General features: G+C 46.2%; 5 protein-coding genes across 10 annotated transcripts in view; 2 read left to right on the top strand and 3 right to left on the bottom strand.

Annotated features, from left to right (window-relative positions):
• The window catches only part of LOC124050730 (serine/threonine-protein kinase D3-like), a 29326-nt gene extending 22556 nt beyond the window's left edge, over positions 1-6770 (top strand). For both annotated transcript variants that reach the window (XM_046373531.1, XM_046373530.1), the window contains exons 11-19: positions 9-285; positions 2863-2915; positions 3364-3436; positions 3643-3749; positions 4306-4467; positions 4634-4732; positions 4843-5110; positions 5452-5537; positions 6063-6770. In XM_046373531.1, coding sequence (XP_046229487.1) covers positions 9-285; positions 2863-2915; positions 3364-3436; positions 3643-3749; positions 4306-4467; positions 4634-4732; positions 4843-5110; positions 5452-5537; positions 6063-6236 — 1299 coding nt within the window. In that variant the 3' untranslated portion in view covers positions 6237-6770. The remainder of the gene's footprint in view (positions 1-8; positions 286-2862; positions 2916-3363; positions 3437-3642; positions 3750-4305; positions 4468-4633; positions 4733-4842; positions 5111-5451; positions 5538-6062) is intronic.
• ndufaf7 (NADH:ubiquinone oxidoreductase complex assembly factor 7) lies at positions 4884-14341 on the bottom strand. 4 transcript variants are annotated; one of them, XR_006841678.1, is made up of 12 exons: positions 13897-14338; positions 13605-13765; positions 13008-13088; positions 12740-12850; positions 12341-12554; positions 12087-12145; positions 11738-11851; positions 10715-10858; positions 9896-10069; positions 9129-9489; positions 5417-5572; positions 4884-5021 (listed from the first exon to the last, which is right to left on the bottom strand). XR_006841678.1 is itself a non-coding variant. In XM_046373533.1 (11 exons), exons 1-11 carry the CDS (start codon positions 13997-13999, stop codon positions 9444-9446), a joined length of 1245 nt encoding a protein of 414 aa, XP_046229489.1. In that variant the 5' UTR covers positions 14000-14341; the 3' UTR covers positions 9300-9443. The 4 variants fall into 4 exon arrangements, 2 of the variants coding, with proteins under 2 accessions (XP_046229488.1, XP_046229489.1); XR_006841679.1 differs by lacking the exons at positions 4884-5021; positions 5417-5572 and adding an exon at positions 8739-8948; XM_046373533.1 differs by lacking the exons at positions 4884-5021; positions 5417-5572 and adding an exon at positions 9630-9667 and having other exon boundaries at positions 9300-9489; positions 13897-14341.
• Positions 14342-14884: 543 nt separating this feature from the next.
• cebpz (CCAAT enhancer binding protein zeta) lies at positions 14885-23741 on the top strand. The gene is made up of 17 exons (XM_046373529.1): positions 14885-15136; positions 15842-17349; positions 17441-17672; positions 18033-18198; positions 18391-18479; positions 18911-18964; positions 19063-19165; positions 19279-19329; positions 19633-19699; positions 19916-20022; positions 20111-20171; positions 20834-21030; positions 21186-21224; positions 21369-21440; positions 21538-21605; positions 21840-21921; positions 23179-23741. The coding sequence occupies exons 1-17, from the start codon at positions 14936-14938 to the stop codon at positions 23337-23339; spliced, it is 3258 nt and encodes a 1085-aa protein (XP_046229485.1). The 5' UTR covers positions 14885-14935; the 3' UTR covers positions 23340-23741.
• LOC124050735 (protein CEBPZOS-like) lies at positions 22184-24904 on the bottom strand. Its single transcript, XM_046373540.1, has 4 exons — positions 24721-24904; positions 24182-24299; positions 24062-24106; positions 22184-23453 (listed from the first exon to the last, which is right to left on the bottom strand). The coding sequence occupies exons 2-4, from the start codon at positions 24297-24299 to the stop codon at positions 23371-23373; spliced, it is 246 nt and encodes an 81-aa protein (XP_046229496.1). The 5' UTR covers positions 24721-24904; the 3' UTR covers positions 22184-23370.
• Positions 24905-25078: 174 nt separating this feature from the next.
• Positions 25079-26016, bottom strand: part of pax1b (paired box 1b) — a 33217-nt gene continuing 32279 nt past the window's right edge. The window contains exon 8 of one of the 2 annotated variants that reach the window (XR_006841680.1): positions 25079-25228. The gene's annotated coding sequence lies outside the window, so the exon portion shown is untranslated. The remainder of the gene's footprint in view (positions 25229-26016) is intronic. The other variant, XR_006841681.1, reaches the window with a different exon arrangement.

The following is a 26016-nucleotide window of genomic DNA, read 5'->3' as shown; positions in this document are numbered from 1 at the left end:
AATTGCAGGAGATCCCCCTGTCCGAGATCCTGCAGGTGGAGCCGGCGCAGGACTTCAGCAGCCTTCCCCAGGGCAGCAACCCTCACTGCTTCGAGGTCATCACAGCCAACATGGTGTACTACGTCGGGGAGGATAACGGCGGCCTGCACCACAACCCCATCCTGGCGGCTTCTGGCGTGGGGCGGGATGTGGGCCACAGCTGGGAGAAGGCCATCCGACAGGCAATGATGCCCGTCACGCCCAAAGCCAGCGTTGGCACCGGGCCCGGGCAGGGGAAGGACCACAGTGAGTAGCTGTCAGAAACAACAAATGTATGGTTTCATTTCTCTAAAAGGCTCAGTCGTTTCGTAAAACAGATGTTCAGTGTAGTTTTTAACAAACAAACAGGACTAAACACTTCATAAAATACCACCAGACTTATACTTAAACAAGTAAATATGTTGCCTGCCTGCAACTTCTGCTTGGAGAAGCACAAAGAAAATTAAGAGGTCCAGAAAATGATCCCTGAGGAACTCCAAAGGTTATCAGGGCTACAAACGAGATGCTCAGAAACTCCAGTTCTGGCTTTAATATACTGTATGCACACATGTTGATCTTCATTGATCTAATATTCAACAAAAGGGAGATTTTGTTTTTAAAGCTTATCAGGAAATCCACACCTGACTTTACCTTTTGACACCATAATGGAGTCATTTCTCAAATCAGATTAGACTCTGAAATGTTTTTACGTTTTAATGGATGTGTGGGTTTGTCTGTGAAGAGCTTCCAAATATTGTTTCAGGAGGCAGCTGTTATACAACCCCACCTACACGCACACACGCACACACACACACACACACACACACAGATTGACTGCCTGTTGACATTTTAACATGATTGAAGGGATTTCAGAGGATTTTCCACCCAAATTCATCTCAGGTTAAAGTGTCTCTTAGTCTGAAAGTAAGAATTTTCATCCCAAAATGAGATCGCCAGCATTAAATGCCTAAATGGACCTCATGGCATTAAAAAAAATAAAAATAAATCACCTTTTAAATATTGTAGAAGGCCTTCATGATTATAAAACAGTTATACTTTAGTGGACTCACTCAGCTGCGTTTTCCACCTGTTGAGTAATTAACATCAAGCTTCAGTTTCCTTCCAAAAAAAGCAGTTTTTTGCGATTAAATTACAGCATCATGCATCAATAAGTTAATGGACAGATGATGTAACAAGGCTTTTTGTTTTTTTGATCATCTCAATGACGACAAGTCCAACGGTGGACCTCTGACACCATAATAATACACCACAAGAGGAGTGCGAATTCAAAAGAGATGAGAGGAAATATAAAATATGCCGGCAAACATTAATCTACATTACACTGCAGCTCTAATACACAAACAGTGTTGTCAATAAAGTTACATAAACTCTGTGCATAGTGAGCAGTAGGCACGCAGTCATTAATGCTGCATTCAAAGTCAGCGTCAGAGTTTGTTGCTGCAGTGTAACTGTCTTCCAGTCTGCTTAGTGTGTAAACATCAAAATAAAATAAAAGCCCTTCCAGTAAACCAAAGTGAAAATGTAAATAACAAAAGTTATGAAACATTTCACAATGCTGAGTCAGAAAAAAAAAACAGCTGATTTGATCCATTATCTGTCAGGTTCGCGGGGGGGGTGGAGCCTCCCCCAGCTGACTACAGGTGAGAGGCGGGGTTCACCCTGGACCGGTCTCCAGTCAGTCAGTCGCAGAGCTGACACACAGAGACAGACAACCACACACACTCACACACACACACACACACACATACCTTGGGGTAAAGTAGAGTAGCCAGTTAACCTAATGTGCATGTTTTGGGACTGTGGGCGGAAACCGGAGAACCCGGAGAAAAACCCAAGCAAAGAAGGGCCCAGACCAGGATCTGAGCCTGGAACCCTCTTGCTGTGAGGTGACAGTGCTAACTGCTACACCACTGCACTGGCCATATTTTTTGATACTGATATTAGTATGTCTCCCAAATTGTCAATGTCAGTGCTCTTTTTAGCACCTGTAAATGAAACACAGCACTTCCTTTTTTCAAAATAAAAGCCTACCAATGGAATAGATTCTGGTCCTTGAACCACTGGAAGGTTTTTAATGTGAAACAGTCAGCGGTGCAAACACTACCAACAGCAAGAACTTAAAATCATCTCAGGAAATAATATCCTGTTTAAAATGAAAGTCTTTTCCATCAAGATCAATAAAGGGACTCCTGAATTTTAACCACAAATCTGGACTTCACACAGTTTACATTTTCCTTCGATAAAGTTACATAAACTAACTGAACGATGGCATAACTGATGACCTGAATATCAACAGGCGGCTGACCAACAGCAGACTGTTTGCATCGATCACAAAGGGCTGAACCAATTAAACCCAGGCCAGCGATTTGAAATCAATATCAGCTGATCAGTGGAAATTCACACAACGCGCCCTCAGCTTTTTCACGTCACCCTGAATTAACATTAGCAACAATTTGTAAGAGTTTCCTTAACATGCACATGCACACAAACACGGAGAAAGACGGACCGGAAACAGAGGCTTTAATTTTTGTGAAATCTGGAAAAATGATTTGGAGCTGGAAACATCCTGTGTGTTCTTTCATCACGTGTTGAACAAACAAATCTTTTGGTTTGATCTCAGCTGGAAATCTCCTCTGTCACCTCTTTCTTTAACAAACAAGGAAACGAAGGAAATGAGAGTTTAACGATTTAAAGGTTAGAAAAATAAAACCTCACACGTCTGTGCTGTAAGTGAGGGGCTTTACACACGAGTCAGGCTCATGGCTTACAGCCACTGCAGCTCGTACATTCATACACTGTGTGTGTGTGTCTTTGTCTCCTCAGAGGAATTATCAATCAGCATATCAGTGTCCAACTCCCAGATACAAGAAAACGTGGTAAGTCATTGCTCATATTATCTCCTCGTGTTACAGCTACTCTCTGCAGTTACGACAGACGACATGATAAACCAAACCCAACATGTTCTGCAAAGACGGCAAAGGTTAGAGTCCCCGACAGTTCTGAGGGGAGAGGGAGAGTGTGAGAGCCACAGACGAGACTCAGAAATACAGTTTAATACATGCATTTCAATATTTCTGTAAAATCTGTTGTTATGCATTCTTAACATCCGGTTTGACGCTATTTTTAAGATTTTTATAAACCAAACAATCAATGAATTAATGGAGAAAATAATCAGCAGATGAATCCATAATGTAAAGAATCATCAGCTGCAGCCAAAATGAGCTCCAGCTCAAGCAACTCCAACAGTGAAGTCACAGTCAGCTGATCTGAGGTCGCTGCCGTCCACATTTGGACCTAAACCTCTCTGATCTCCTTGTTGTTCAGGATATCAGTTCAGTGTACCAGATCTTTGCTGACGAGGTCCTCGGCTCTGGACAGTTTGGGATCGTCTACGGAGGTGAGTCACATGGCAGAAAACACAACAGCACTTACTGAGCTGGACTCACAGACTTTATTTATTGTCTCACAATCATCTGCCTGCCTGAAAATGTGGGAAAATGCACACTGATTGATCGTTGTTTCCCTTTACTCCACATCGCTAGAGTTACAGATTAATAAAATATCAACGGGGAGCTTAAATGTCATCGTCCTCACCCTCTGCAGGTAAACACAGAAAGAGCGGCAGAGATGTCGCGATCAAGATCATCGATAAAATGAGGTTTCCCACCAAGCAGGAGAGCCAGCTGAGGAACGAGGTGGCCATCCTCCAGGTACGACACGCCGGCGGCTAGCAGCTAAACACGTCGCTGATATAAAACCTGCTCTAACTCACGTTCATCTCTCACTTCATTATGTTTTGTCTTGATGATTTGTTAACTTGAGCAACTATAAATACAACACTGAAATGAACAAATAAATAGGAAATGGGGGCAGCCGTGGCCCAGAGGTTGGAGAAGTGGCTTGTGATCGGAGGGTCACCGGTTCGATTCCCTCAGGAAAAATTTGGGTGTGGTGGAGTGATTAATGCGAAAAATGCCCCCCGATTAGCTGGCTGATGTGCCCTTGAGCAAGGCACTTAACCCCCCAATATGCTCCCCGGGCGCTTGATGCTGCCCACTGCTCCTGTGTGTGTTTCACTGCATGTAATTTGCCGGGTGTTGCATGTGTGTGTTCAACTAAGGATGGGACAAATGCAGAAGTGAATTCAGTGTGTGTATGTAAAAATATATATACTGTCAATAAAGCTGATTCTTCTTCTTAGAAAATGTATTAAAATTTCAAAGGTGTACCCTGCGGTTTTTAACCGTCCCGTCTTCACTCTGACAGAACCTCCACCACCCGGGAATCGTCAATCTGGAGTGCATGTTTGAGACGCCCGAGCAGGTTTTCGTCGTCATGGAGAAGCTTCATGGGGACATGTTGGAGATGATTTTATCCAGTGAGAAGAGCCGACTGCCCGAACGCCTCACCAAGTTCCTGGTGACGCAGGTCAGTGACACCCGGGAACCTCTGAGTGATTTTGAAATGATTGGCCGTATTTGTTTGTGCTCCCCAACGTGACCAGATGTTTGGCCTGCTTGATATCTTTCCAACTTGTTTGTCATTTGTTTGCCAATTCTGACCGAGGTGTTGCCTCTTCATGTTACATCTGTAGATCCTGGTGGCTCTCAGACACCTTCACTTCAAGAACATCGTCCACTGTGATCTGAAGCCTGAGAACGTACTCCTGGCCTCAGCAGAACCCTTTCCTCAGGTCAGAACAGATCATCATAAAACTCACGTCATTGACCGCTTTGTTTACCTTTAAAAGTTTGACGAGACTTCAGAGTGGTGTCATCGGTGCTCACCTCTCTTGTCCCGCAGGTGAAGCTCTGCGACTTCGGCTTTGCTCGTATCATTGGGGAGAAGTCGTTCCGTCGCTCGGTGGTCGGCACTCCGGCCTATTTGGCGCCCGAGGTGCTTCGCAGCAAAGGCTACAACCGGTCTCTGGACATGTGGTCGGTCGGCGTCATCATCTACGTCAGTCTGAGCGGGACGTTTCCCTTCAACGAAGACGAAGACATCAACGATCAGATTCAGAACGCTGCCTTCATGTACCCACCCAACCCATGGAAGGAGATCTCAGAGGAGGGTAAGATACGAAATTATACGACACAAAAACCAGATGAAACTCCTCAACATCCAGTCAGTAGCTGCAGAGCTGCCATAGCGTCTTTGGACAAATTAAGCTGATGCCAACAAGGACATTTTTACTCATTTTCTCAGCTGTGATGTATCGAGAATTTACTAGAATATTTAAAATCTATTAACACTGCTTTTGTATTTAAAGGACTAACACAAATACAAACATACATAAAATACCCTTCTTGAGTTGAACCTGCATTTCGTAGGCCCTAAGTTTTCAAATTTTGTGGAAATATAGATTCGTATTACTCACAAGAATGAAGCTAATGTTGTTGCTCTCCCTCACAGCCACAGACCTCATTAATAACCTGCTGCAGGTGAAGATGAGGAAGCGCTTCAGCGTGGACAAGTCGCTGAGCCACCCGTGGCTGCAGGTAACAATCCGACGTGCGCTGATTGATGATGAACACTGCAGCCGGACAGGAAATGTGTTACAATCTGCACAGCATATGACACCCTCTGTGCTTAAAAAATTAACCTAAAAACTGGTGGAGTTTTGAAGTGGAGAAACAAGCTAACAAGCTAACTTTGCTTTACTCTAATTTCTTATTCACACAGTTGTTCAAGTAGACAGGACACTGCAGGAGGCTGACTGTAAAGGTGCACTGACTCCATGTAAACGTATTTCTCTAGAACATAACATATTCACATGTCGATCAAAACGTTGCTAAATCCCGACTGGTGCCCAAACCACCCACTTCAAACCAGGTCAGCTCACATGAATATACACAAATCTGTCATGTAAAAACACTCTTTGAACTTTGTGTTCAAATGTTGCATTCATGCTGTCATCACAGGAAGCTGATGGGGAAAACGTTTTCAGGCTTCACACCGACTTTCACAGCAGTTCTTGGATTTGGAATTTGAACCTTTTTTGTTTGGTTCTTGTCATCTTGCAGGATTACCAGACATGGCTGGACCTCAGGGAGTTCGAGACTCGGCGAGGCGAGCGATACATCACCCACGAGAGCGACGACGCCCGCTGGGAGGAGTACGCTGACGAGAGAGGCCTGCACTACCCCAAACACTTCATCATGTCTCCCAACCTGGACGACATGGAGGAGGACCCCTAGAAGTCCCCGAGGGGTAAACATCTCCTGCAGATCAGAGGAGGCCCTCAGCCGTTGTGGCGGACACTCTGGAGATTGCGAGTTTTCCCCAAGATGGCGTGGGATAACGTTTTCGTGGATCGCCAGGACGCGGCGGTCAGGCAGCTGCGTGAGGACACTGACATTCTCACTGCGGCGATAATTCAGGTCCAGAGGATTTTAATTTGAACACATTTAGATTTTTCCTTCGTCACTGCGCTTTTCTACAAGCCATAACAAACACACGCCGTGAGCCAGCAGCTGGAGGGATTTTGTCCCACAGTTCAGCAGTCAGTAAACGTCTGCACTGCCAGTGAAGCCACAGAAGGGCTAGCTAAAAACAAATACAGAGCTTTTATATGTCTTCATTTCAAACACAGTATTTTTCTGATGGTGTTGTTTTAGATCTCAAATTTGTGAACAGACGTGAGATATTTTTCCACATTCGGTCAAAGTCGTCCTTTGTGACGCTAACCTTTCTGTTGTTTCTTGTTGTGATGTCTTTGCACTATTGGGAAACTCTTTTAAAAGGGGAATTTCACTGATAATAACTTCTGGTTTGTTCATCTTCTTTCTAATCTGTTTTATGAGAACTGAGTTGAGGAACAGAACTATGAAGTTCATTACACTCCAGAAAACAAAATAACTGGATGGAATTGAGTTTGGCCTGAGCGTTCGGTCGGTTCATCCTTTGTACGGTGGCCTTTTTAGGACATCTCAGCTGGAGGATAATATTACTCGACAGAATATTAACATTTGACCAGTTAACATGCTTACCTATCTTTAGATATTAAAGGAAAGTGTCTATGGTTTTTCTGTAGCTTCCCTGCAGCGACTCAGGAAATGCTGGCATTGCTGGACTCTAATTAACTTTAGCATGCGAACATGCTGCAATATCAAAATGTTTGAGGACGACCCTGGTATTTCTCAACCTGGGTTTCATTTTCATAATTGCTTCTAATTCACAGCCTCCACTTCACCATTGTGACCTAAACATGCTAACATGCTAATTGTCAAAATGTTAACGACAATCAAAAACTGCTAAAGGTGGTTGCTGCTCTCATAGTGGAGACTGTTCTGGCTAATATGTCATGCTAACTTTTCACCACTTCTTTTGGAGATGTCTGGGAAACAAAATAATCTGGAAAAACAAATCAAAACATATCGGGGGAAACGTCGTGAGCCTCCCAAAACCAGAAATAAATAAAATAAGGCCCACACAGAAAGTCGGCTCCTAGATTAGTTTTTGTTGATATCTTCATAGGAATCTACACCCAAGACTATGAACCGGCTAAAACGCTCATGTTAGCTGCTTACTTGTTAACAAGCTAGCATCTTAGCTTGTTGGTGTTCTAACAGCACCCTGTGAAAAAGTGGAGTTGAGCATTCACCGTGTTAGAATTTTAACTTTGAGCATTTTAGTGTAGCAGGCTAACTTTTATTATTTTCAGCAGTATTTTAACTTGGAATTTTTGTAAGAGAAGTGGGAGGACTCGATAAAACAAGCTTGAAGAGAGGCAAATCAGAGTTATTTTCAGTGATTCTTTCTGCAACTTTGTTTGAAGACGAGCTGAGACTCGAGCTGCTATCTTCTGTCTTTCTGTGGAAACCCGCCTGAGAGAAAAAGACTGAACTGTAGAGCCTGTTTGACCCTGAGCTGACGCCATCCTGAGAACTTATTTCACACGTTTTATATTTTTGCAAGAATGTTTGTGTCGTGTTGGTGAATTTTATTAAAGTTGTATGATTTACTTTTGGGAAAATCTCATTTTACGTCCTGGTTATTCAGCCAATGTTTCTGGTCATTGAGAACAGAATGAAAGTCAGAGATGATGTATGATTCAAAGACATCCTTACCTGCTGATCATTTTAAAAATGATGACAGAAGTGTTGGCGGGTGGAAACAAGCAAAGAAATCAACATAGCAACAATTTCAGCAATTATTTTCAACAATTTTTCAACAAAGTTTCTCTCTGGAAAAATAAAGTTCTATCTTATCTTAGCAACATTTTGCTTCGTTTGCTTTTAAGTCTGAGAATATGCACTTCTTTTGTCTTTACTCTGCAGCGTTAATGTATTATGTGTACATATATTTATGTGCACTTAGTGGTTAATGTGCTGCCACCACTTCAGAACTTTGTTTTATACTGAATCACACACTGATGCTGAAACTGAGTCAAATCGCAGGCTAAAGTCAGCTCAGATTTAAAGGCACTTCTGATTTGGTCTGTTGGCACTTTGAAGGTGAGAAACATCACGTGGAGGCGTTCAATAAAATCCTTTTAATTTCTTCCAAATGTGCGACACGGCGACGTTCCTGAATCAGAGGAAAAGCTGATAACAATCCACAGCAGGATGTTTGGAAACGATCATTTAATTACCAGTCCTGAACACGATCGCTTCACTCCGGTGCTCCGCTGGTGGGCGGCTGCTTGTTTTGGCAACACACACACACACACACACACACACACGCGTAACTCAAGCTTTTAATTGCTACTGGAGGAGCGGCGGGCTCGTTGTGAATGGCTGCTGCACCACAGTGAGCTCAGCTAACTGCTTCAAGATGCGGACGAAGGCAGACGGACGAGCGACGGCGCAGCAGCAGGGAGGAAAAAGATCCTCCCGCCGCGGGATGACCTCTGACCTCCAGTGGTGTCACAGTTTTCTTCAGTCGTGTGGTATCAGGTGACACACACACTGAATTTGAAGGGTGAGGGAAAACAATGCTTTGACTGTTTGGATTTGGAAAATTAAAAATAGATTTTTCACTTTATTAGGCAACAGGGCACATCTCCAGGTAAACAAGAAATGCTCAAACGTTTCACTTTCTTGCATTTTGACTTGAGAAAGTGTCTGTTTAGTTCATGGTGGACAAACCTGGTTCAGTACGGAAGGTTTCTTCTTTTCCTCATCCTCCTGCATGAATGTGGTGAAAACGGTTCTTCTGTAACGTCCATCCGAGCTCCTGAACCTCTCTGGAACAGTTCAGTCTCCGGAGCGTTTAAGGCCTTCAGGAGAAGCTGAGCTCGCTGAATCCGGCCACAGGCAGCGGTGCCGGACTCCTCTTCTTCACCTCCAGCTTCAGCCTCTCTGGTTTCTCGGGTTTGGCCAGCCGGCTGTGGTGCAGCAGGCTGAAGAAGTGGAAGCGCTCGCCCATCTTGGTGGGGTTGGTCAGCATGTCGTAGCTGCTGATCAGCTGCTTCCTGGTGGACGCGTCGCTGCAGTTCCTGAGCAGAACCTGCAGAGAACCACAGGCTGGTCAAAAGGTTTCCGCTCCTGAACTCCAGAACCACATTTTACTCTTGTTTTACTTGAGTGAAAGACCTGAGTACTTCATCCACTGCTGCTGTGTCACAATTTAACAGATCCTTATCTTACTTTGTCTTATACTTGATCTGAAGAAACTTGAGTGACTCCTGTTCAAAAACCAGTAAGAGACAGAAAAATGTGACAGAAAGCAGCACTGTTAGCATTGTGTCCTAGGATTTATCACAAGATGCTACATGCAGTTATTATAATTATGCTTCTCTTCTGGCCTGCTGGAGAAACAATCGGATGAATAATAAAATAACCACTGCTGATCCCTGTCATGATACGTCCGGTTATCAGCAGCGAAAATGAGCTTGGAAGCCTGTCGGACTCGCCTGCAGTCGGGCGTCGATGCCCATGTTTTTCAGGAAGCTCCTCTGAGTGACGGGCCCCAGACAGGCCACGTCTCTGCCAGCCATAGTCCGCAGGTAGCTGAAGTCCACGTCGGCGGTGAGGTCAGCTGAGCCGGGGGAGCGCAGGACGTCGTGGAGCTGGTGACCTTTAAAACCCTGAAGTATTAAATAAAATGAAACAAAGCCTCAGATGTTCAACATCCTCCCATCGGCCTGCTGTTGGCCTCGGCAGCGAGCATCACAACACGTTTTATGACCATCACATGCAGCCTCATGTTACATGTTACTTATTGAGTGAGAAGAGGTTAAATGAATTTAAAATATGTGAATGAAAAAGTCAGAGGAGCCCATCGACCCCAGTTTCCGCTCCACCTGCAGCCGGTGGGCGTCACCGCTTCCTCCATCTGTTTCCTTCAACTACAACTGAAGAGAGAACCGCACGAAATGAACGGCCCAAAACTGATTACAGACGTCATGAATAACAAACGGAATATTTACAGTCAGCCACCGAGTGTCCACTTCATTATGTGCACCTGGACAGTCTAATGTAATCCTGCCTGTGGTGTTCAGAGCTTATCTGCTTCTAAGTGATGCTGACGTGATTCTAATATTCTGCTCATAACAACAAGCCCAGCAGGGCACCAAGTTTAACCACAATCAGAAACCACATTTATGTTGGTGAAAGTCTCCAAACACTGAATGCTTGGAGCTTCTTGAGCTGCAGTGCTGGACCGTGCTGGACTGTGCTGGACCGTGCTGGACCGTGCTGGACCGTGCTGGACCGTGCTGGTGTCATCTTACTCTGAACGTGTCCGTCTTGGTCCCATCGTGTCCGTAGTCAGCAATCAGCGCCGCACCACCATCCTGTGTGATCCGCCGGGCCAAGTGCTGGACGATGACTCCACCCTCTGCACACACCTCCACATGACTCCGCCTTTCACCTACCTGTCACACACACACACACACACACACAGGGTTGTCCTTCTATAATGTCTTTCACCACAACCTGGACCATAAAACTAAACCCGGTGGTGGAAGACTCAGCAGTTACAGTTTGAGGAGGATTTCGAAGGAGTTTGACTTTGGCTTCTGGACAAAAACAAACTCTTCACTCGTTTAAAGCCACCACATCAGAAGAACTCAATTCAAAATTAATCGCTCATTTCTTCTGCTTTCTAAACTTTCTGGTTTGATGATTGTAAGGCTGAGCCCCACCCCTCAAACAGCAGGACCTTCATCCAAACAGACTGATGATGATGATGATGATGATGTCAGGCCACTGGCAGGATGTCCAAAGTGAGCCTGAGAGGCCAAATCAAACAGGTTCAGAACATATAGCTGCTTTGAATGTGGGCAATAAAAACCAGATGGAGGCTATAAAACATCCCTCAAACGGTTTGTGGGGCCTCAGCAGCCGAATGGCTGCAGCACACGACGTTTCACTGCAAGGCTGCCGGTTCGAGTCCAGCCGCCGACCTTTGTTGTCTTCAAGACTTCAAAGTTAAACCTCAGCTTTTAGTTTTCTTGGGACTTCCTGTCTCATTTGAAGCTCCAGTTTTCAAGGACGTCGGTTTGTGTTTCAGTGCAGTTACTCTTCAGCCTGTCAGTTCAACAGGTCTGAATCTGGAACTCTAACAGGAAAAGTTTGAAAGCGACTCTTTTTAAATCATCTTTCACGTTTTGATTTTGAAAAGCACGGCGTGAAGTGATGTCTGCATGTAGTGTTGAAACAGGCCAACTTCCTGTTTAAATGTCAAGGAAATTCATGGTTGGCAACATCAGCCGTCCAGGTGAGTCACATGACCGAGCTGCTCAGGTGCTGACCTGTATGAGCGACGACGAGGCCAGAGTGGGAGACGGCGCCATGACAAACCTCAGCTGGTCCGGCTTCTCAGGGTCGATGTCCACCATCACCTCCCTCCAGCCTTTCTGCGTCCACTACCAAAAACAAACAAACACAAACAAGTGGCTGTATGTGAAATAAACACTAAAGAAGGTACCGTTCTCTGACACCACCTCCTGGTGGTGTAATGTAACTACACCCTGGTAGGATGAGCTACAACCCAGGAAGACTGAGACGACTCGACTGAAAACTGCAGACAATGTTGGCTAAAATATCATTCAGACAAATAGGAATCAAAAGAGGCAAAGCACACAGAGACTTCAAACTGACCTGAAACTTGTGGACGGGCAGAGCGTCGAAGAACTCGTGAGCTACGAAGATGGTGAATCCTGTGAGGGGAAGAGACAAGCTGTGAGATGATGATGACAGGAAGTAACTGAGGAGGACGACGCTGCAGCAGCGGAGGTGGACCAGTGCCGGCACTTATCCAGGATCCAGGATTAAAAGTACTGGAGTTCCACTTTGAGAGCCTCCCGTGAACTCTCCAGCCGCTTTTACCCAAACCCGTTTCCGCTTCGGCGTACCTGTGGGGACGTCGTCCAAGCGGCGGTACCACGACACCGGCAGCCCCGCAGCGGCTTCCCCGCGGCGGTAAACCGGGTCGTCCTCTGCGTCCGCCTCCTGGCTGTGGTCCCCGGTCAGAATGTGGGCCTGGAGACGGCTCAGCGCCGGACTCACCTCGACCAGGTGGAGAGACACCGAAGCCTCGCCGAGCACGGAGCGCAACTGGCTGAACACCTGGAGGGGAACACAAAGTTGTGTCAGAACTTCATCACATGTGGCTCACATTCAAAGGATGCGCAGAGAGAAATCCATTCAGATGAGGATTTTTGGAAAACCTGAACGTTAAATGATAAGAAGAGGAAAAAAAAAGCTGCTGATCACAGCTTTTATTTTTATTTGGCACTAAATCGAGATCGTACTCTGAGGACGTCACTGGCCAGCGATCCTTTTCCAGGTCCGAGCTCGACCAGCTGCAGCAGTCCGGGTCGACCTGCTGCCATCCACTCGCTGATGATCCAAACGCCGATCAGCTGGAACAAACAACAAACGCCACGAGGAGACGCTCACAGTCCAGTCCTGATCCAACATTAACTCCTTCGAACATATTTTCAAAACTTTAAAAACTGGATTTAAAGTTTGGCTTTTGATGCATTTTAGTGACTTTAAGTTGGAATTTTCCAGTCTCACCTCCCCGAAAATCTGACTGATTTCCGGCGACGTGATGAAATCTCCATCGGGTCCCAGCATGTTGCTCTTCACATAATAACCCTGAGACAGGAAACAGAATCATGAACTGATTCTAAAAAATAAAATGTGGATTAATTATTGGTCAAATGACTAAACGATTAATCGTCAGATGACAAACACTTCCAGACGTTTATGTCTTTTATTGGCAACATAATGAATCAAAACAATCATCAGAAGCTGAGTCATTGTTTGGCTCAGATTGTTTAGCAGAGCGGTTGCTGTGATGTACTGTATAAGAAAGTTAAGTTTTGTTTACACTAAACTTTTCAAAATAAAATTTAGAAAGTACTTCACAATAAAAGCAAATAATGATCAAAGAGGCAGCAGGACAGTAATGATACCAGTGACCCTGAGCTGAGAAGCACCATGGACAGAGACCAGCGAGGCCGGCGGTCTCTGTCGCCCCCAGTGGCCACACACAGCAGTTACACGGGAAAAAACTGACTTATGATTAATTTTTTCTTTCGTTATCAAAGAAAAGTAAGAATTAAAACTTAAATGAATTCAGCTGCAGGCCAGGGCGTTTTTTTAACTTACCGTCACGGGGTTGGTGAGTACCTCCCTCATGTACTCTGCTACCGTAATCGGACCTGTGGCTTTTATTTTGGAGGTCAAGTGTCGCAGGATGGAGGGTCGGTGCTTCCCCTCGTCTGGTGAACTGCTGCTGAGGAGTCTGATCTGAGCAGCTCGCCATCGCACTGTCTCACACACACACACACACACACACACAACACGTGTCCTGAATGAGATCCAACAGTTTACACACACTGTTCACACACTGTGTGATCGCTTCCTCCACACAGCTGACTGATTCACCTCCTGAGCTCACCTGCTGCTGGTGGACCGGCAGGATGAAGGAGGACTCTGCTGATCAGCTGCTGGGTTTTAGCACCAAAACAGGCCCTCATACTGCCAGCTGTTGAGCTGAACATAACTACGACCTTGTTAATATTCGGCTTGGCAGCATGATTTGACAAAGCACGTGTAACTGAAATCTAACTTTAAGTTGAACCACATGTGCTAAACTCCGCTCTGAGACAGCTTAGCGGCTAGCCAGTTAGCATTAGTCACGCTAAAGACGAAGTTACAGACGAACGGGAACACATCCGGAAGTGAGGTTTTCGTTTCGGGTGCCAACTAATAAACTATACATGTGTTGACTTGTGCCTGTCGATCGTTTAAAACAGGAAACTCTACAAAGTCCTTGCGCACGAGCGGGGTGCTAATGCTAATAGAGCGTTAACCGTTAAGTGTGCCGCAATAAAAGACAGCACTTCCGGCTAACCTTTCACAATGAAACACTTTGTTGAATATATTTCTGTTGCCAAATTTAAAAAATATAGTTAGTTTTTGAGAATTAAGCTTTGTGTCTTTAAGTAATAAAAAATAAAAACAATCTCAGAAATATATCACTGGAGACACAACCTGCTTTCTGTACGTATGATGGTATCAAAATCATAGTGATTAATTTAGCTCTTTCCAGATGTCTCTTAAAATACTTTCTTCTTTCTTTTTCATCTTTCCGCTGCGGGAGGTGCTGGCTCCCCAAAGTAATTTTTACTATATTATTTTGAAATACAATTTCCCTGCATTTCCTGTGTCATCAATTTTTACAATTTGACCTTCGGAGGAACAACAAACTCTCTGATTGGGCGAACGGTGGTACGTGACACCAATCAGACTTTATGTGTTGCACAACATTTTTATAAAAGATAAAAGAACCGAGATTAACGTCAAAATTAGATTTACTGAAGAAATTTCCTCTTTTGATTAAAAAAATGACGCAATGAAATTGTTTTTGAGTACGGAAACGCTGCCGTGACGTCTTCTTCCACATCCGGGTCACCTCTCCTCATGCTACAGCAAGCATGGCGGCGAAAAACAAGCACCGTAAAAAATCTAAGCCGACCACTAAAGTGACCATTCAGCATGAGGAAAACGACCTGGAGGCTGAAAACGGCGACGGGGAGGACAATGAGGATTCAGCAGCCGATGAGGGTGACGGAGGAGCGAAGAAAAATGAAGACGAGTTCAGTCTGGACGAGGTTTTACGGCTGGGAGGAACTCAGGTGAGTCCAGCAGAAAGAACCTCAGCGGTTAATTAACGGGAACAAACATGAACCTGCGCACTTTTAATGTGTGTGTGTGTGTTTCTAGGCTGACAAATAAATCAACTTTCTAATAAACACGAGGTATCGCGCGAACAGATTGAAAAGGTTAACAGATACCTGTGCTCTGAATGTTTTCGTTCTTTATGATGACATGGCTGCGACTGCAACAGGGACTTTATCCACCAGCTAACCTTCTTATGATCTATACATCGAGTTTTCAGAAAAATATCAAGCACAGGTTCCCCCAGCCCGAGAGAAAAGCGTCATATCTGAGAAGCTGACAACCGTTTTCTTATGTCTTTCTCTTTCTTGTTGGAGAAGCGCCTTGTGATCGGAGGGTCACCGGTTCGATTCCCCCACCGGACGGGCAGGAAAAATTTGGGTGTGGTGGAGTGATTAATGTGAAAAAATTGCTCCCCCCCCCCCATTAGCCGGCTGATGTGCCCTTGAGCAAGGCACTTAACCCCCCAATATGCTCCCTGGGCGCTTGATGCTGCCCACTGCTCCTGTGTGTGTTTCACTGCATGTAATTTGCCGGGTGTTGCATGTGTGTGTTCAACTAAGGATGGGATAAATGCAGAAGACGAATTCAGTATGTGTATGTAAAAATATATATACTGTCAATAAAGTGATTCTTCTTCTTCTTTTCTTGTCCCTCTGTAGGCCGACTACATCATGCTTGCTGGTCTGGACGACTCCAACGAGCTTGTCGATGGAGGAAAGAAAGGAGCAATAGACGACCTGGAGGAGGGCGAGCTGGAGAAATTCATCACCAAGCTGGGCATCCGGAAGTTCGCCGGACTGCAGGTTGTGGCAGACGAGCCAGAGGACAACACTGCAGACGCCGGCGAGCGGGAAGGTCAAAAGGCCAAAGCCAAAAAAGCTTCAGCGGAGGAACAAACATCCAGCGCTGTGCAGACGGTTAACAACAAGCAGGAAGTGGAGGACGCACAGAAGGTGAGGAGGACAAAAGACATTCAGACAACCGCTGGGAAAAAGGCCAAACAGAACACAAATGTGTTTGAGTTTCAGCAGAGACAAGTCCTGCTCATCAAACCTGGAGGGAAGTGGTTTGACCTGGACTACACGGCTGAGGCCTCGGCGACCCAGCAGGATCCCTCACTGGTGTCCCAGTACAAAACGCTCGCCCAGCGGCTGTTCGAGGCCGAGGTGGAGCTCTACAAGAGCAAGAAGAACCTGCAGAAAGGAGCTAACTCCAACTGGATGAAAACAGTCGTCTCCGCCGGCGTGCTGGCAGACAGGATGGCGGCCATGACGGTTCTGATCCAGGACGCTCCGGTGCACACGCTTGAGCACGTGGAGAACCTGGTGTCCATGGTTAACAAGAAGGGCAGCCGGCGGATGGGTCTAATGGCTCTGGACACGCTGCGAGAGCTGCTGCTGTCCGACCTGCTGCCAGAGAACAGGAAGCTCCGCCCCTTCGCCCAGCACCCTTTCGACCAGCTGGAGGAGAAGGCCAGCGGCAACCGCGACGCCCGCGACCGCCGCCTCGTCCTCTGGTACTTTGAGCACCAGCTGAAGCACCACGTGGCCGAGTTTGTGGAGGCTCTGGACGTGGTGGCTCACGACACGGTGGCGGCCACCAAGGCGAAGGCGCTGGCTACCGCCCACGAGATGCTGTGCAGCCGCCCAGAGCAGGAGAGGGCGCTGCTCATCCAGGTTGTCAACAAGCTGGGAGACCCCGAGTACAAGACGGCCGCCAAAGCGTCGTACCTTCTGGAGACGCTGCTGCACAAACACCCTAACATGAAGGCGGTGGTGTGCTGCGAGGTGGAGCGGCTCGTGTTCCGGCCCAACATCAGCCCGAAGGCGCAGTACTACGCCGTCTGCTTCCTCAGCCAGGTGAAGCTGAGCCACGACGAGGCCGAGCTCGCCGCCAAGCTCATCACCATCTACTTCTCGTTCTTCCGCGCCTGCGTCAAGAAGAAGGACATTGAGTCTAAGATGCTGAGCGCGCTCCTGTCGGGCGTGAACAGGGCGTATCCCTTCGCCGGCGCCGGAGACGAGAAGGTGAAGGAGCAGCTGGACACCCTGTTCAGAGTGGTTCATCTGGTGAAGTTCAACACGGCCGTGCAGGCGCTCATGCTGCTCTTCCAGGTGATGGACTCCCAGCAGACCGTCTCTGACCGATACTACGTGGCTCTGTACAGGTAGAAGCACCCTCACCTGTCAGGATGTACCCTTATTTCTGTTTTTTCACTGGCCGTTAAACTTTTATCACCTCCGTCTTCTTCTCTGCAGGAAGTTGCTGGACCGCGGGCTGTCGTCGTCCTCCAGGCAGAGCATGTTCCTCAACCTGCTGTACAAGTCTCTGAAGGCTGACATCATGCTGCGGCGGGTCAAAGCCTTCGTGAAGCGGCTGCTGCAGGTCAGCGCCGAGCAGAACGCCAGCTTCGCCTGCGGAGCGCTCTTCCTGGTGTCGGAGGTGATGAAGGCCAAGCCGGGACTCAGGATGCTGCTGCAGGAGGAGGGGGTGAGTCTCCGTGACTCAGAGGGGTTTATGAGCTGTACCGCAGCCAGCCACCAGGGGGCGTCCAGATGCTTTATATACAGTCAGTGTGTCCAACCAACAGTCCAAAACCCTGAAAATATTTGTTTTACTGTCACAATAAACAATGAACATGAGCAAACCTCTTAATAAATCAGTAAAACGGGCCGCCAGTGATTTCTCTGACAAATTGATTAACCTGCTAATTGTGTCACCTTACGAAAAATAAGAGTTCAGATGTAGTGGTCATCACTTTGAAAAGACTGAGCAGTTTTAGATCACATAAAACATTTCTGACAGTTTTCTTCAATGGTTCATTCATCTGACTTTGTTTTTCATCTTCAGGACGGGGAGGAGGAGGAGTTCAAAGACCTTGCTGAAGAGAATGAGGAGGATGATGATGATGAAGAGGAGCACTTTGTGGACGCAGACAAACTGCAGGAAGGAGCGACTGCAGGGACGGAGGAGGCGAAGCCCGCGGCATCATGGGTGCATCACCAGAACCTGGAAGGTGTGTGAGGTTCATCAAAGAAAAACCGACAGCTGAGTTTCTGATGTAAAGTCGTGATTGAAATCTTCCCGCTGTGGCCTGATAAGAATCAGGTTCTGTCTGAAGGTCCTCCTGACTGTCACAGCACGGACACTTTTCACGTTGTTGTTGTTGAGTTTTGATTATTGTTGACACTTTCCTGTTGCCTTGCAGGAGGGACGAGCGTGCAGAGCTACGACCCGCTGCACAGGAACCCGCTGTTCTGCGGCGCCGACCGCACCACCTTATGGGAGCTGCAGAGGGTGAGAAGCAAACAAATCACGACACACAAGTTACTTTGTTGAAAAGAGGAAATTCTGTATTATGTATAAACTGTTCCTGAAAATGTCAGTGTGTGCCTCAAAAATCAGTCAGTTTGGAATTTTCTGTAATTTTCTTTCAACATCTGAATGAAGAACACAGTCAGATTGTGCTTTAAGATTGAGTTTGTTTTTTTGTTGTTTATTTTTAGCTTTCTTTAGAGAAAGAAAAAACAAAGTAAAATGTAAAGACAAACTGCTGAAAATGTCAGACTGGATGTGATTGTTGAAATGTTTTCTCTTACAGTCATGAACATTTTAGTTTGTGAATCTCAGGTTTCTGAGTTTCTGAGCACATCCGAGCAGTTTTTTGTCCTGAACACCTGGTCTGTCTGTCTGTCTGTCTGCCTGCCTGTCTGCCTGCCTTCCTGCAGCTCGCCCTGCACTTCCACCCCTCGGTGTCGCTGTTTGCTAAAACCATCCTGCAGGTAAAACGTCTACACTCCTCACCTGCAGCGTCTGTTCTCGTGCTGTTTGTTAAAGCTGTCGATCGGGAGCTTCATGTGTTGTTGTGTGGCCTCCACAGGGAGGGTCCATCCAGTACTCCGGAGACCCTCTGCAGGACTTCACCCTCATCAGGTTCTTGGATCGGTTCGTCTTCAGAAACCCCAAACAGCTGAAGGGAAAACGTAAGGAACTCAGAACGCTTTCACATCAGAGCTCAGCTGCAGAACGAAGTCGGCGTCTGAGGGAAAAGTCTGCAAATGAACTTAACGAGAATCTCAATTTGTGCTTTTTGTAGAAAACACGGACGCCGCAGTGTCAAAGAGGCCATCTGTCAGCGCTTTACCAGGTGGGTTTGAGCTTGTTTGGACAATTTGTGTTGATTCGTGGTGTTTTTGATTAGTTGATAGAAAGATTAGATTCTGATAATCAGTTAATCATTTGAGTCAAACATCTGCTGGCTCTGGTTTCTTAAACGTCAGGATGTGCTGCTTTTCTTTGGCGCTCATGACAGTAAATGAAGAGTTTTGGACTCTTTAGACTTCAAAATGATAAAAGTAAATAATGATCAGATGACTGGACAGTCAACATTTCATCGCAGCTCTCGTCTCTGTTTTCATGTTTTAACTGAGTGAAGTCTTTTCTCTGTCAGTGAACTGTGAGGAGTTTCTGTCTAAAGAGGAGAGTCAGATTCCCGTGGATGAAATCTTCTTCTATCGGTGAGCTCGAAAACATCCCTGTGTGTGTGTGCACGTGTGTGTCTGTCTGTCTGTGTGTGTGTGTGTGTACGTGTGGACGACATCCACATGTCACACAAACCTTAACGGGATTTTGAGAAAATCGTCAAAGTAAAATGCAAATTAATGTGTGATTCATTTGGACTTTGGACAACATGTGAGTTTTGAGACACTTTGTGACTTTGATTTCCCCGACAGCTTCTTCAAGAAACGGCAGCAGGAGAAGCAGCTTCGGCGGCCGCGAAGAGACGGCGACGACGAGAGCGTGGAGGACGTGGACGACGAGGAGTTCGAGAAAATGCTCGGTGAGTCGCAACACTCAGCCAACACTAAAGCTGACGTGAGCGTCGCGACGTGCATGCAGACCAACTGACGCTGTGGCTGTTCAAACAGACTCCTGTGAGGGAGACTCGTACTTCACGGACCTGCCAGCCGACGATCTGGACTTCGCAGGGTGAGCAGACCTCGTGTTTGTTTGTTTTGTTCCACGTGAGCACCACAAACAAACAAACAACAGACGTTTTTGGAGTCACGATTGCGAGTCTAAATTAGCGATGCTGAGTTTAATGTTTTTTTGATTGATTGGTTTGGGAGACTTTAAACTCGGCACAGATCTGAGAAACCCGACTCTGTAACAAACTTATTCAGCTCACTTCATTTGTAGAGCGCAACAACAAAGATGATCTCGTGACACTTTCCAGTTGGAGCAGGTCCAGACCAAACTCTTTAATTTCATTTATTTAATTATAGAAATGTATTTTGAGGTGAGCTCTGGGTTTATTTTTCATTCATTTGAACTTGGTTGTCCCCAACCTGCCAAACGCCACCAGGACGGTCAAGCTGCTGCTGTAAAACTCCGTCTTCAGCAGAGCGTCCTGACGCCCTAACAGGCTGCGTTCAGCCGCGAGCGTGATGACGCTAAGTGACGCTAAGGCGAGTTAGTCAGCGTTGTTCGGTCATCTGTGTCTGTACCACACTGGCTCCTGGAATTGGGCCTGGGAAATCCTTGAATGTGATGTTTAAGAAGGAGCCCTGGTGCTAATTAGCTTGTGTTATTTATTTATTGATTAATTGACTGATTGATCAGCTGACTGATTGGACCTCCTCCCTCTTCAGTAACGTTAAGAGTAAAAAAGGTAAGAAGGGAGCAGAGGACTCCGACTCGGACGTGGACGACTCGGACATGGACAACCTGGACGACGAGGAGGTGTCTCTGGACAGCATGGACGAGGAGGACTTTGGAGATGAGCTGGAGGACGAAGGAGGGACGTTCATGGATCCTGATGAAGGCGGAGATGAAGATGATGATGAAAGTAGGGAACATTTTTGTAGTTTCCTTAGAATCAGTTCAAAGCTGAGGAATCTGAATGTGTTTGAATCAACTTCCTGATCTTCCTGTCTGACTTGGAAGCTAATTTGGAAGTTAATTTTCCCTTTTTATTGATTTGTTTTGTCTTTGTCTTCTCAGTTCCAGAGCTTGAAGACGACGACGACGACGCATTCGATGGTGAGCAAAAGTTCACGTACAGATGTTGTGTGTGTGAGCATCTCATGCATACAGAAAGTGTGAGGAAGCGTAGAACTGATCAATGACTGGAAATAAATCTAAAAACAGCACATATCACTTTTCCTGCTTCTCTTCTCTCCGCAGATGATGAGATGGAAGCTCCTCGTACGAAGAAGAGAAAATCCTCAGAGGAGCTCGACTTCTCTGGATCTTTAGGTCAGTTCAACTCAACTCTCTGTTTTTCTGCCTAATTAATTTGTCACCTTCATTTGAATTTAGTGATCTGCAGTCTGATCATTGACTCTTCTCTCAGGTTCCAAACAGGGGAAGAAGAAGAAGAAGGGAAGGAAAGACGCACCCGCGTTTGCCTCAGCTGAAGAGGTGAGTCGATTAAAAGCCTCACGATGTTCATTTGTCAAATTAAGTTAATAAGTTAATTGTTTCATCTCTACTTGAGTTGATTTAAATTTTTCAACCTCAGAAAATCCTCCATCACTTCCCAGCTCAGCCAAAACGCAGCAGGTTGTTCCAGAACAGTTGATGTTTTGCTGGTAGTTTTTCAGCCTGGATGACATTTTAATGTAGTTTTTACTAAACGCACTTGTTGTTTTTCAGTTTGGCTCCATGCTGGATGAGAACGCCGGCTCCAGGTTTGACAACATCGGACTGAACGCCGTGGCCAACACTGACAGAGCAGGTAGGGACACAAGCTGTAACATCTGACTCTGGATCAGAAAGCCGAAGGCCACAGACGAGCAGCGTGATGTCATCCGATTTTACAGCCAGTCAGTCAAAATGAGACTCAAAGAAATAGAATGAAAATGTTCTAAAAGTATCAAAATAACTTAACATTTCCCTTTTTGTAAATTAAGCCCTGTATAAAGCTCAGGTAGATTTAAACCCACGTCTGACATTTTTAAGCATCATGCCAGCAGTGAAAGAGGAGATGAAGCCAGAAATCAACAGGAGTTTCTTTATTCAGTTTGCCTGATAAACCTGCCAGGTTTAATAACTTAGGATTAAACACTTACATAAACTTTCTTTCTCCTGCCTCAGAGCTTCCTGTAGAAAGTCTTTGTGGAAACTGATTATTTTCTCTGTGAGGATTCAGGAAACCTGCAGCGCGAGCGTCGTAACGAATGAGTTGCAGCCTGTGAAAACTGTCTCCAGCAGCCTGTAATGCAGGCGTGAGCAGCAGGTTCACGTGTTTGTCGACATTTAAAAGTCGACCTGTGGACACCTGGAGGCGCCGGCTGCTGTGTAAACAGATAATGTGTCTTCACGGGTTAAGCTGGACTCGTCGACAGCTTTGAGTTCACTTTCAGGCTGTGCTGAAGCTCCAGCTGTTCTTAGCACTCACAGCTGGCAGGCCACCATTAGGACATTTTGGCAACAGTTTCTCTTGAGCGACCGACACAGTAACAGCTTCTGCTTAGCCTCACGGACGACTCCAGTCAGGTTCAGTGAAGGCACAGACAGGCTGCACACAGACAGGCAGGCTGCACACAGACAGGCAGGCTGCACACAGACAGGCAGGCTGCACACAGACAGGCAGGCTGCACACAGACAGACAGGCTGCACACAGACAGACAGGCTGCACACAGACAGACAGGCTGCACACAGACAGACAGGCTGCACACAGACAGGCTGTCCTGGGCTTTTTCTTTCCCTTTTTACCGTCTTTCTCTTGCTGATGGGGAGTAAAACGTTATTTTGACCATCAGTCAAAATGGACTGAAATATGACACTCGGGTTAATAAATACTGGAGCTTCCCTTCACATAAATCCAAGAGAAGTCTGGTGATATTTACAAAGAACTGAAACCGACCCATCTCATTCCTCGGTCCCGCAGAGCTCCGCTGCTTTCCCGAAATCGTGAGAGTCACATCAGATCCATGCAGCCATGTTGGCGTGCTGTCCTTGTCCTTCCTAACACTTCCTGTCTGTCCCGCAGGCCTGAAGCAGCTGAAGTGGGAGGCTCAGCGCGACGACTGGATCCAAGGCCGCGACGCCAAGACGCTGCGCAGGAAGAAGACGATGTTCAACAGAAAGAAGATGTTCGGCCACGCGAGGGCGGGAGGCAAGACGTTCGGGAACAAGAGGAGGAGGAAGTAGCAGCTGCCGCCTCGACGTTGAACTGGCACGTTCAGTTCTGTTTGGCCGCCCAGGCTTCGTGGTCTCTCTCTCGTATGCCGGTGTACCCTGCCCACTCGTAGGACCGGTAGTAAACTGGGAGGAAACAGAGAGCAGGAAGTGGTTTTCAGATCAAGTCAGCTGATGAAAGACGCACACACGCTGCTGTTGGGATGCAATCAGCTCTGAGGAGGAGCCGTGCTTAGCGTTTTAACGGGACGTTTCATGGCTACGCGTGTCAGTCTGCAGAGGATACGTTCACCAGTTTGATATCCGTCAGGTTCCCTTCTGTCTTTTTTAACTCTGTACAGAGTTCATATTCATGCTGTGCCTGTGTTACGAAGACAAATACTTCAACTGAAATTAAACATATTTTTCACCATCTCTGACTGACTCTTATTGAACATCTGTTTTAATAAGAAAAACACAGGCAGGACACCTGGGAGCAGTTTAAATTAATATTATGTCCAAATAACCGAAATACTCTCGCATCACTAACTTAAGTTAAACTGCTTAAAATCTACTGGTCACACACCGTGAATTCATTACAGGGAACCAATCGGATCAATGATGTGACTGGAAAAGTGACTGACGGGAACTGAAGTGTTTGTGCTTTTAAGGCTCATTAAAACTGAACTAGTAGCATTTGAGATCTTACACGTTGTAAGTAACAACAAATTTTAGTAAATAAAAAAGCGGGTCACCTTCCAGCACCGACGGGAGCCTCCTCTTCATGGTGTTCCTGAAGTCTGCAGGAAAGACAACAGAAGATGGCGGTCACTCGGCACACACTGAGATGACCTTCAGTGTGAGACGTGTTTTACCTTGACTCCTGTCCATCATGTGGAACAGACAGAAGGCCGCGTACGCACCGGCCACCTCCACGAGGACCACTCTCTTCATGACTCTGACAGCCCAACGTCCCGGCGGCTTGAGGGGCATCTGAGGGGAGAGCAGACGCACACGGACAACTTTATTTACACTGTCAAGCATGAACAACGCGCGGGGAATCCAGTGTGATAGGATACAGTTCTCATCCTGTGACTTCACCCGAAAACACCTTTTGAATGGTACTGTCACCGTGTTCACTCCCGAAGCTTCCGACCAACTTCCCACAGAAAGCACAGCAACGTGAACGTTACAGTTTTATATAATCTATCAGATCCATTTCCGCACATTGAGAGACAAACTGACTTCTGATAACATCACCTTCAATCGCGAGGTCACCTGACAAACACTTAAATAACTTCCTCTCGTTTATCGTTAGCGAGTCAGTTAGCAAACGCGTTGAGCCGTCATGAATAAACTGGGCAGCTGAATCTTTAACCACCACTTTACGTCCTCTGAGACTTTAGAAACTTACCTTCAGTGTCGTGGCAGGGCAGATAAAACAACAGAGTGAGTTTGAATTCACGCAGTAAAAACTGCTAAGTTAACACCAAAGCTTCTCTGCCCTTGTGTTGTACCGCCGGCGTCGGGCTAGCAAAGCTAACAGACAACGGCAGCTGACAGCCACTTCCTGAGTACGGAAGCTCGAATGGTACAAAACACTGACACCTCTTACACTTTACCTGAGAGTCTCACAAGGACTTGCTACAGCCGCTAAACACGGACATATTATCATCATCATTACAAGACAAACGAAACTAAACCAGAAAATATTTCTGCAATTGTCTAAAGGCATCAGAACAGACAAAGAAAGAAAGAACAAAAATAAAATGTAAACACGTGGTAGTAGAAATGTTGCTGTGACTTGAATCATCTGTAGTTACACACTCTCACCAGTAGGTGTCAGCGTGGCCACAATGCAACAGAGCGCGGCTCGTAATGAGGCTTCAGGTGACGGGAACGTCCGGTTAAACCTGCTGAAACTGGAAGAAAAGACACAGAATATACATGAGAAAGTGTGAAATGCAGAGTGAGGAAAATATAAATAATATTGATCAGCACAAATCATGTGCAACAAACCAAATCAAATCAATGAAATGATTCAGGAAAAAATGCAAAGAAAATACTAATTAATGAGCAGGATCTTCTTTGTTTTAGGTTTTCTGGGAGAAAACACCAGTTAGTCAGTCTGCTCTGTGCCACAGTGTGAGGGTGGTCTCACAGCTGCAGGTCTCTGCTGTTCAGGTCTCAGACCAGCACCTGCACAGGCCTGAAGTAAAAAACATTTGTTCACCTGAGACACAAACTCATCAGGTGAGGGCTGCAGGTTGAAGTCAGGCTGCGGCAGAGAAGAAAGAAACGATGTGCTTTTTAAGCCTGATGTTTCTAAGCACTACAATACCCATGAGCCTCAGCAGCCCAGAAACACAACCAGCTGTTGTTATTTTCCATTTTACTTCAGTGCCACAATAATCAGTCAATTCATCGATTATTTATTCAAGCACAAACACCTGAAACTGTGATGGCTCGATGGTCCTCAGATGTAGTGATGAGCATCTGTCAGTTAATCAATAAAAATAATCAGCAAGCGTCAGAAAAGTGGAGCAGGCCTCAGTCACGGAGGGCTGATCAGCGGCCATTTCAGACAGAAGACAAACGTCTCAGCAGGACTGACTGTGGTGGACTGAAGTACATTTACTCAAGTACTGACCCTTTACTACAACTCCAAGCCAGCACAGAGTCAGCAGTGTAACTCTGATGAGTCAGAATT

Source organism: Scatophagus argus, chromosome 19 (assembly GCF_020382885.2).
Source record: "Scatophagus argus isolate fScaArg1 chromosome 19, fScaArg1.pri, whole genome shotgun sequence".
NCBI lineage: Eukaryota > Metazoa > Chordata > Actinopteri > Scatophagidae > Scatophagus > Scatophagus argus.
The sequence above is the reverse complement of the archived record's forward strand: the minus strand, read 5'-3'. Positions and strand labels throughout refer to the sequence as shown.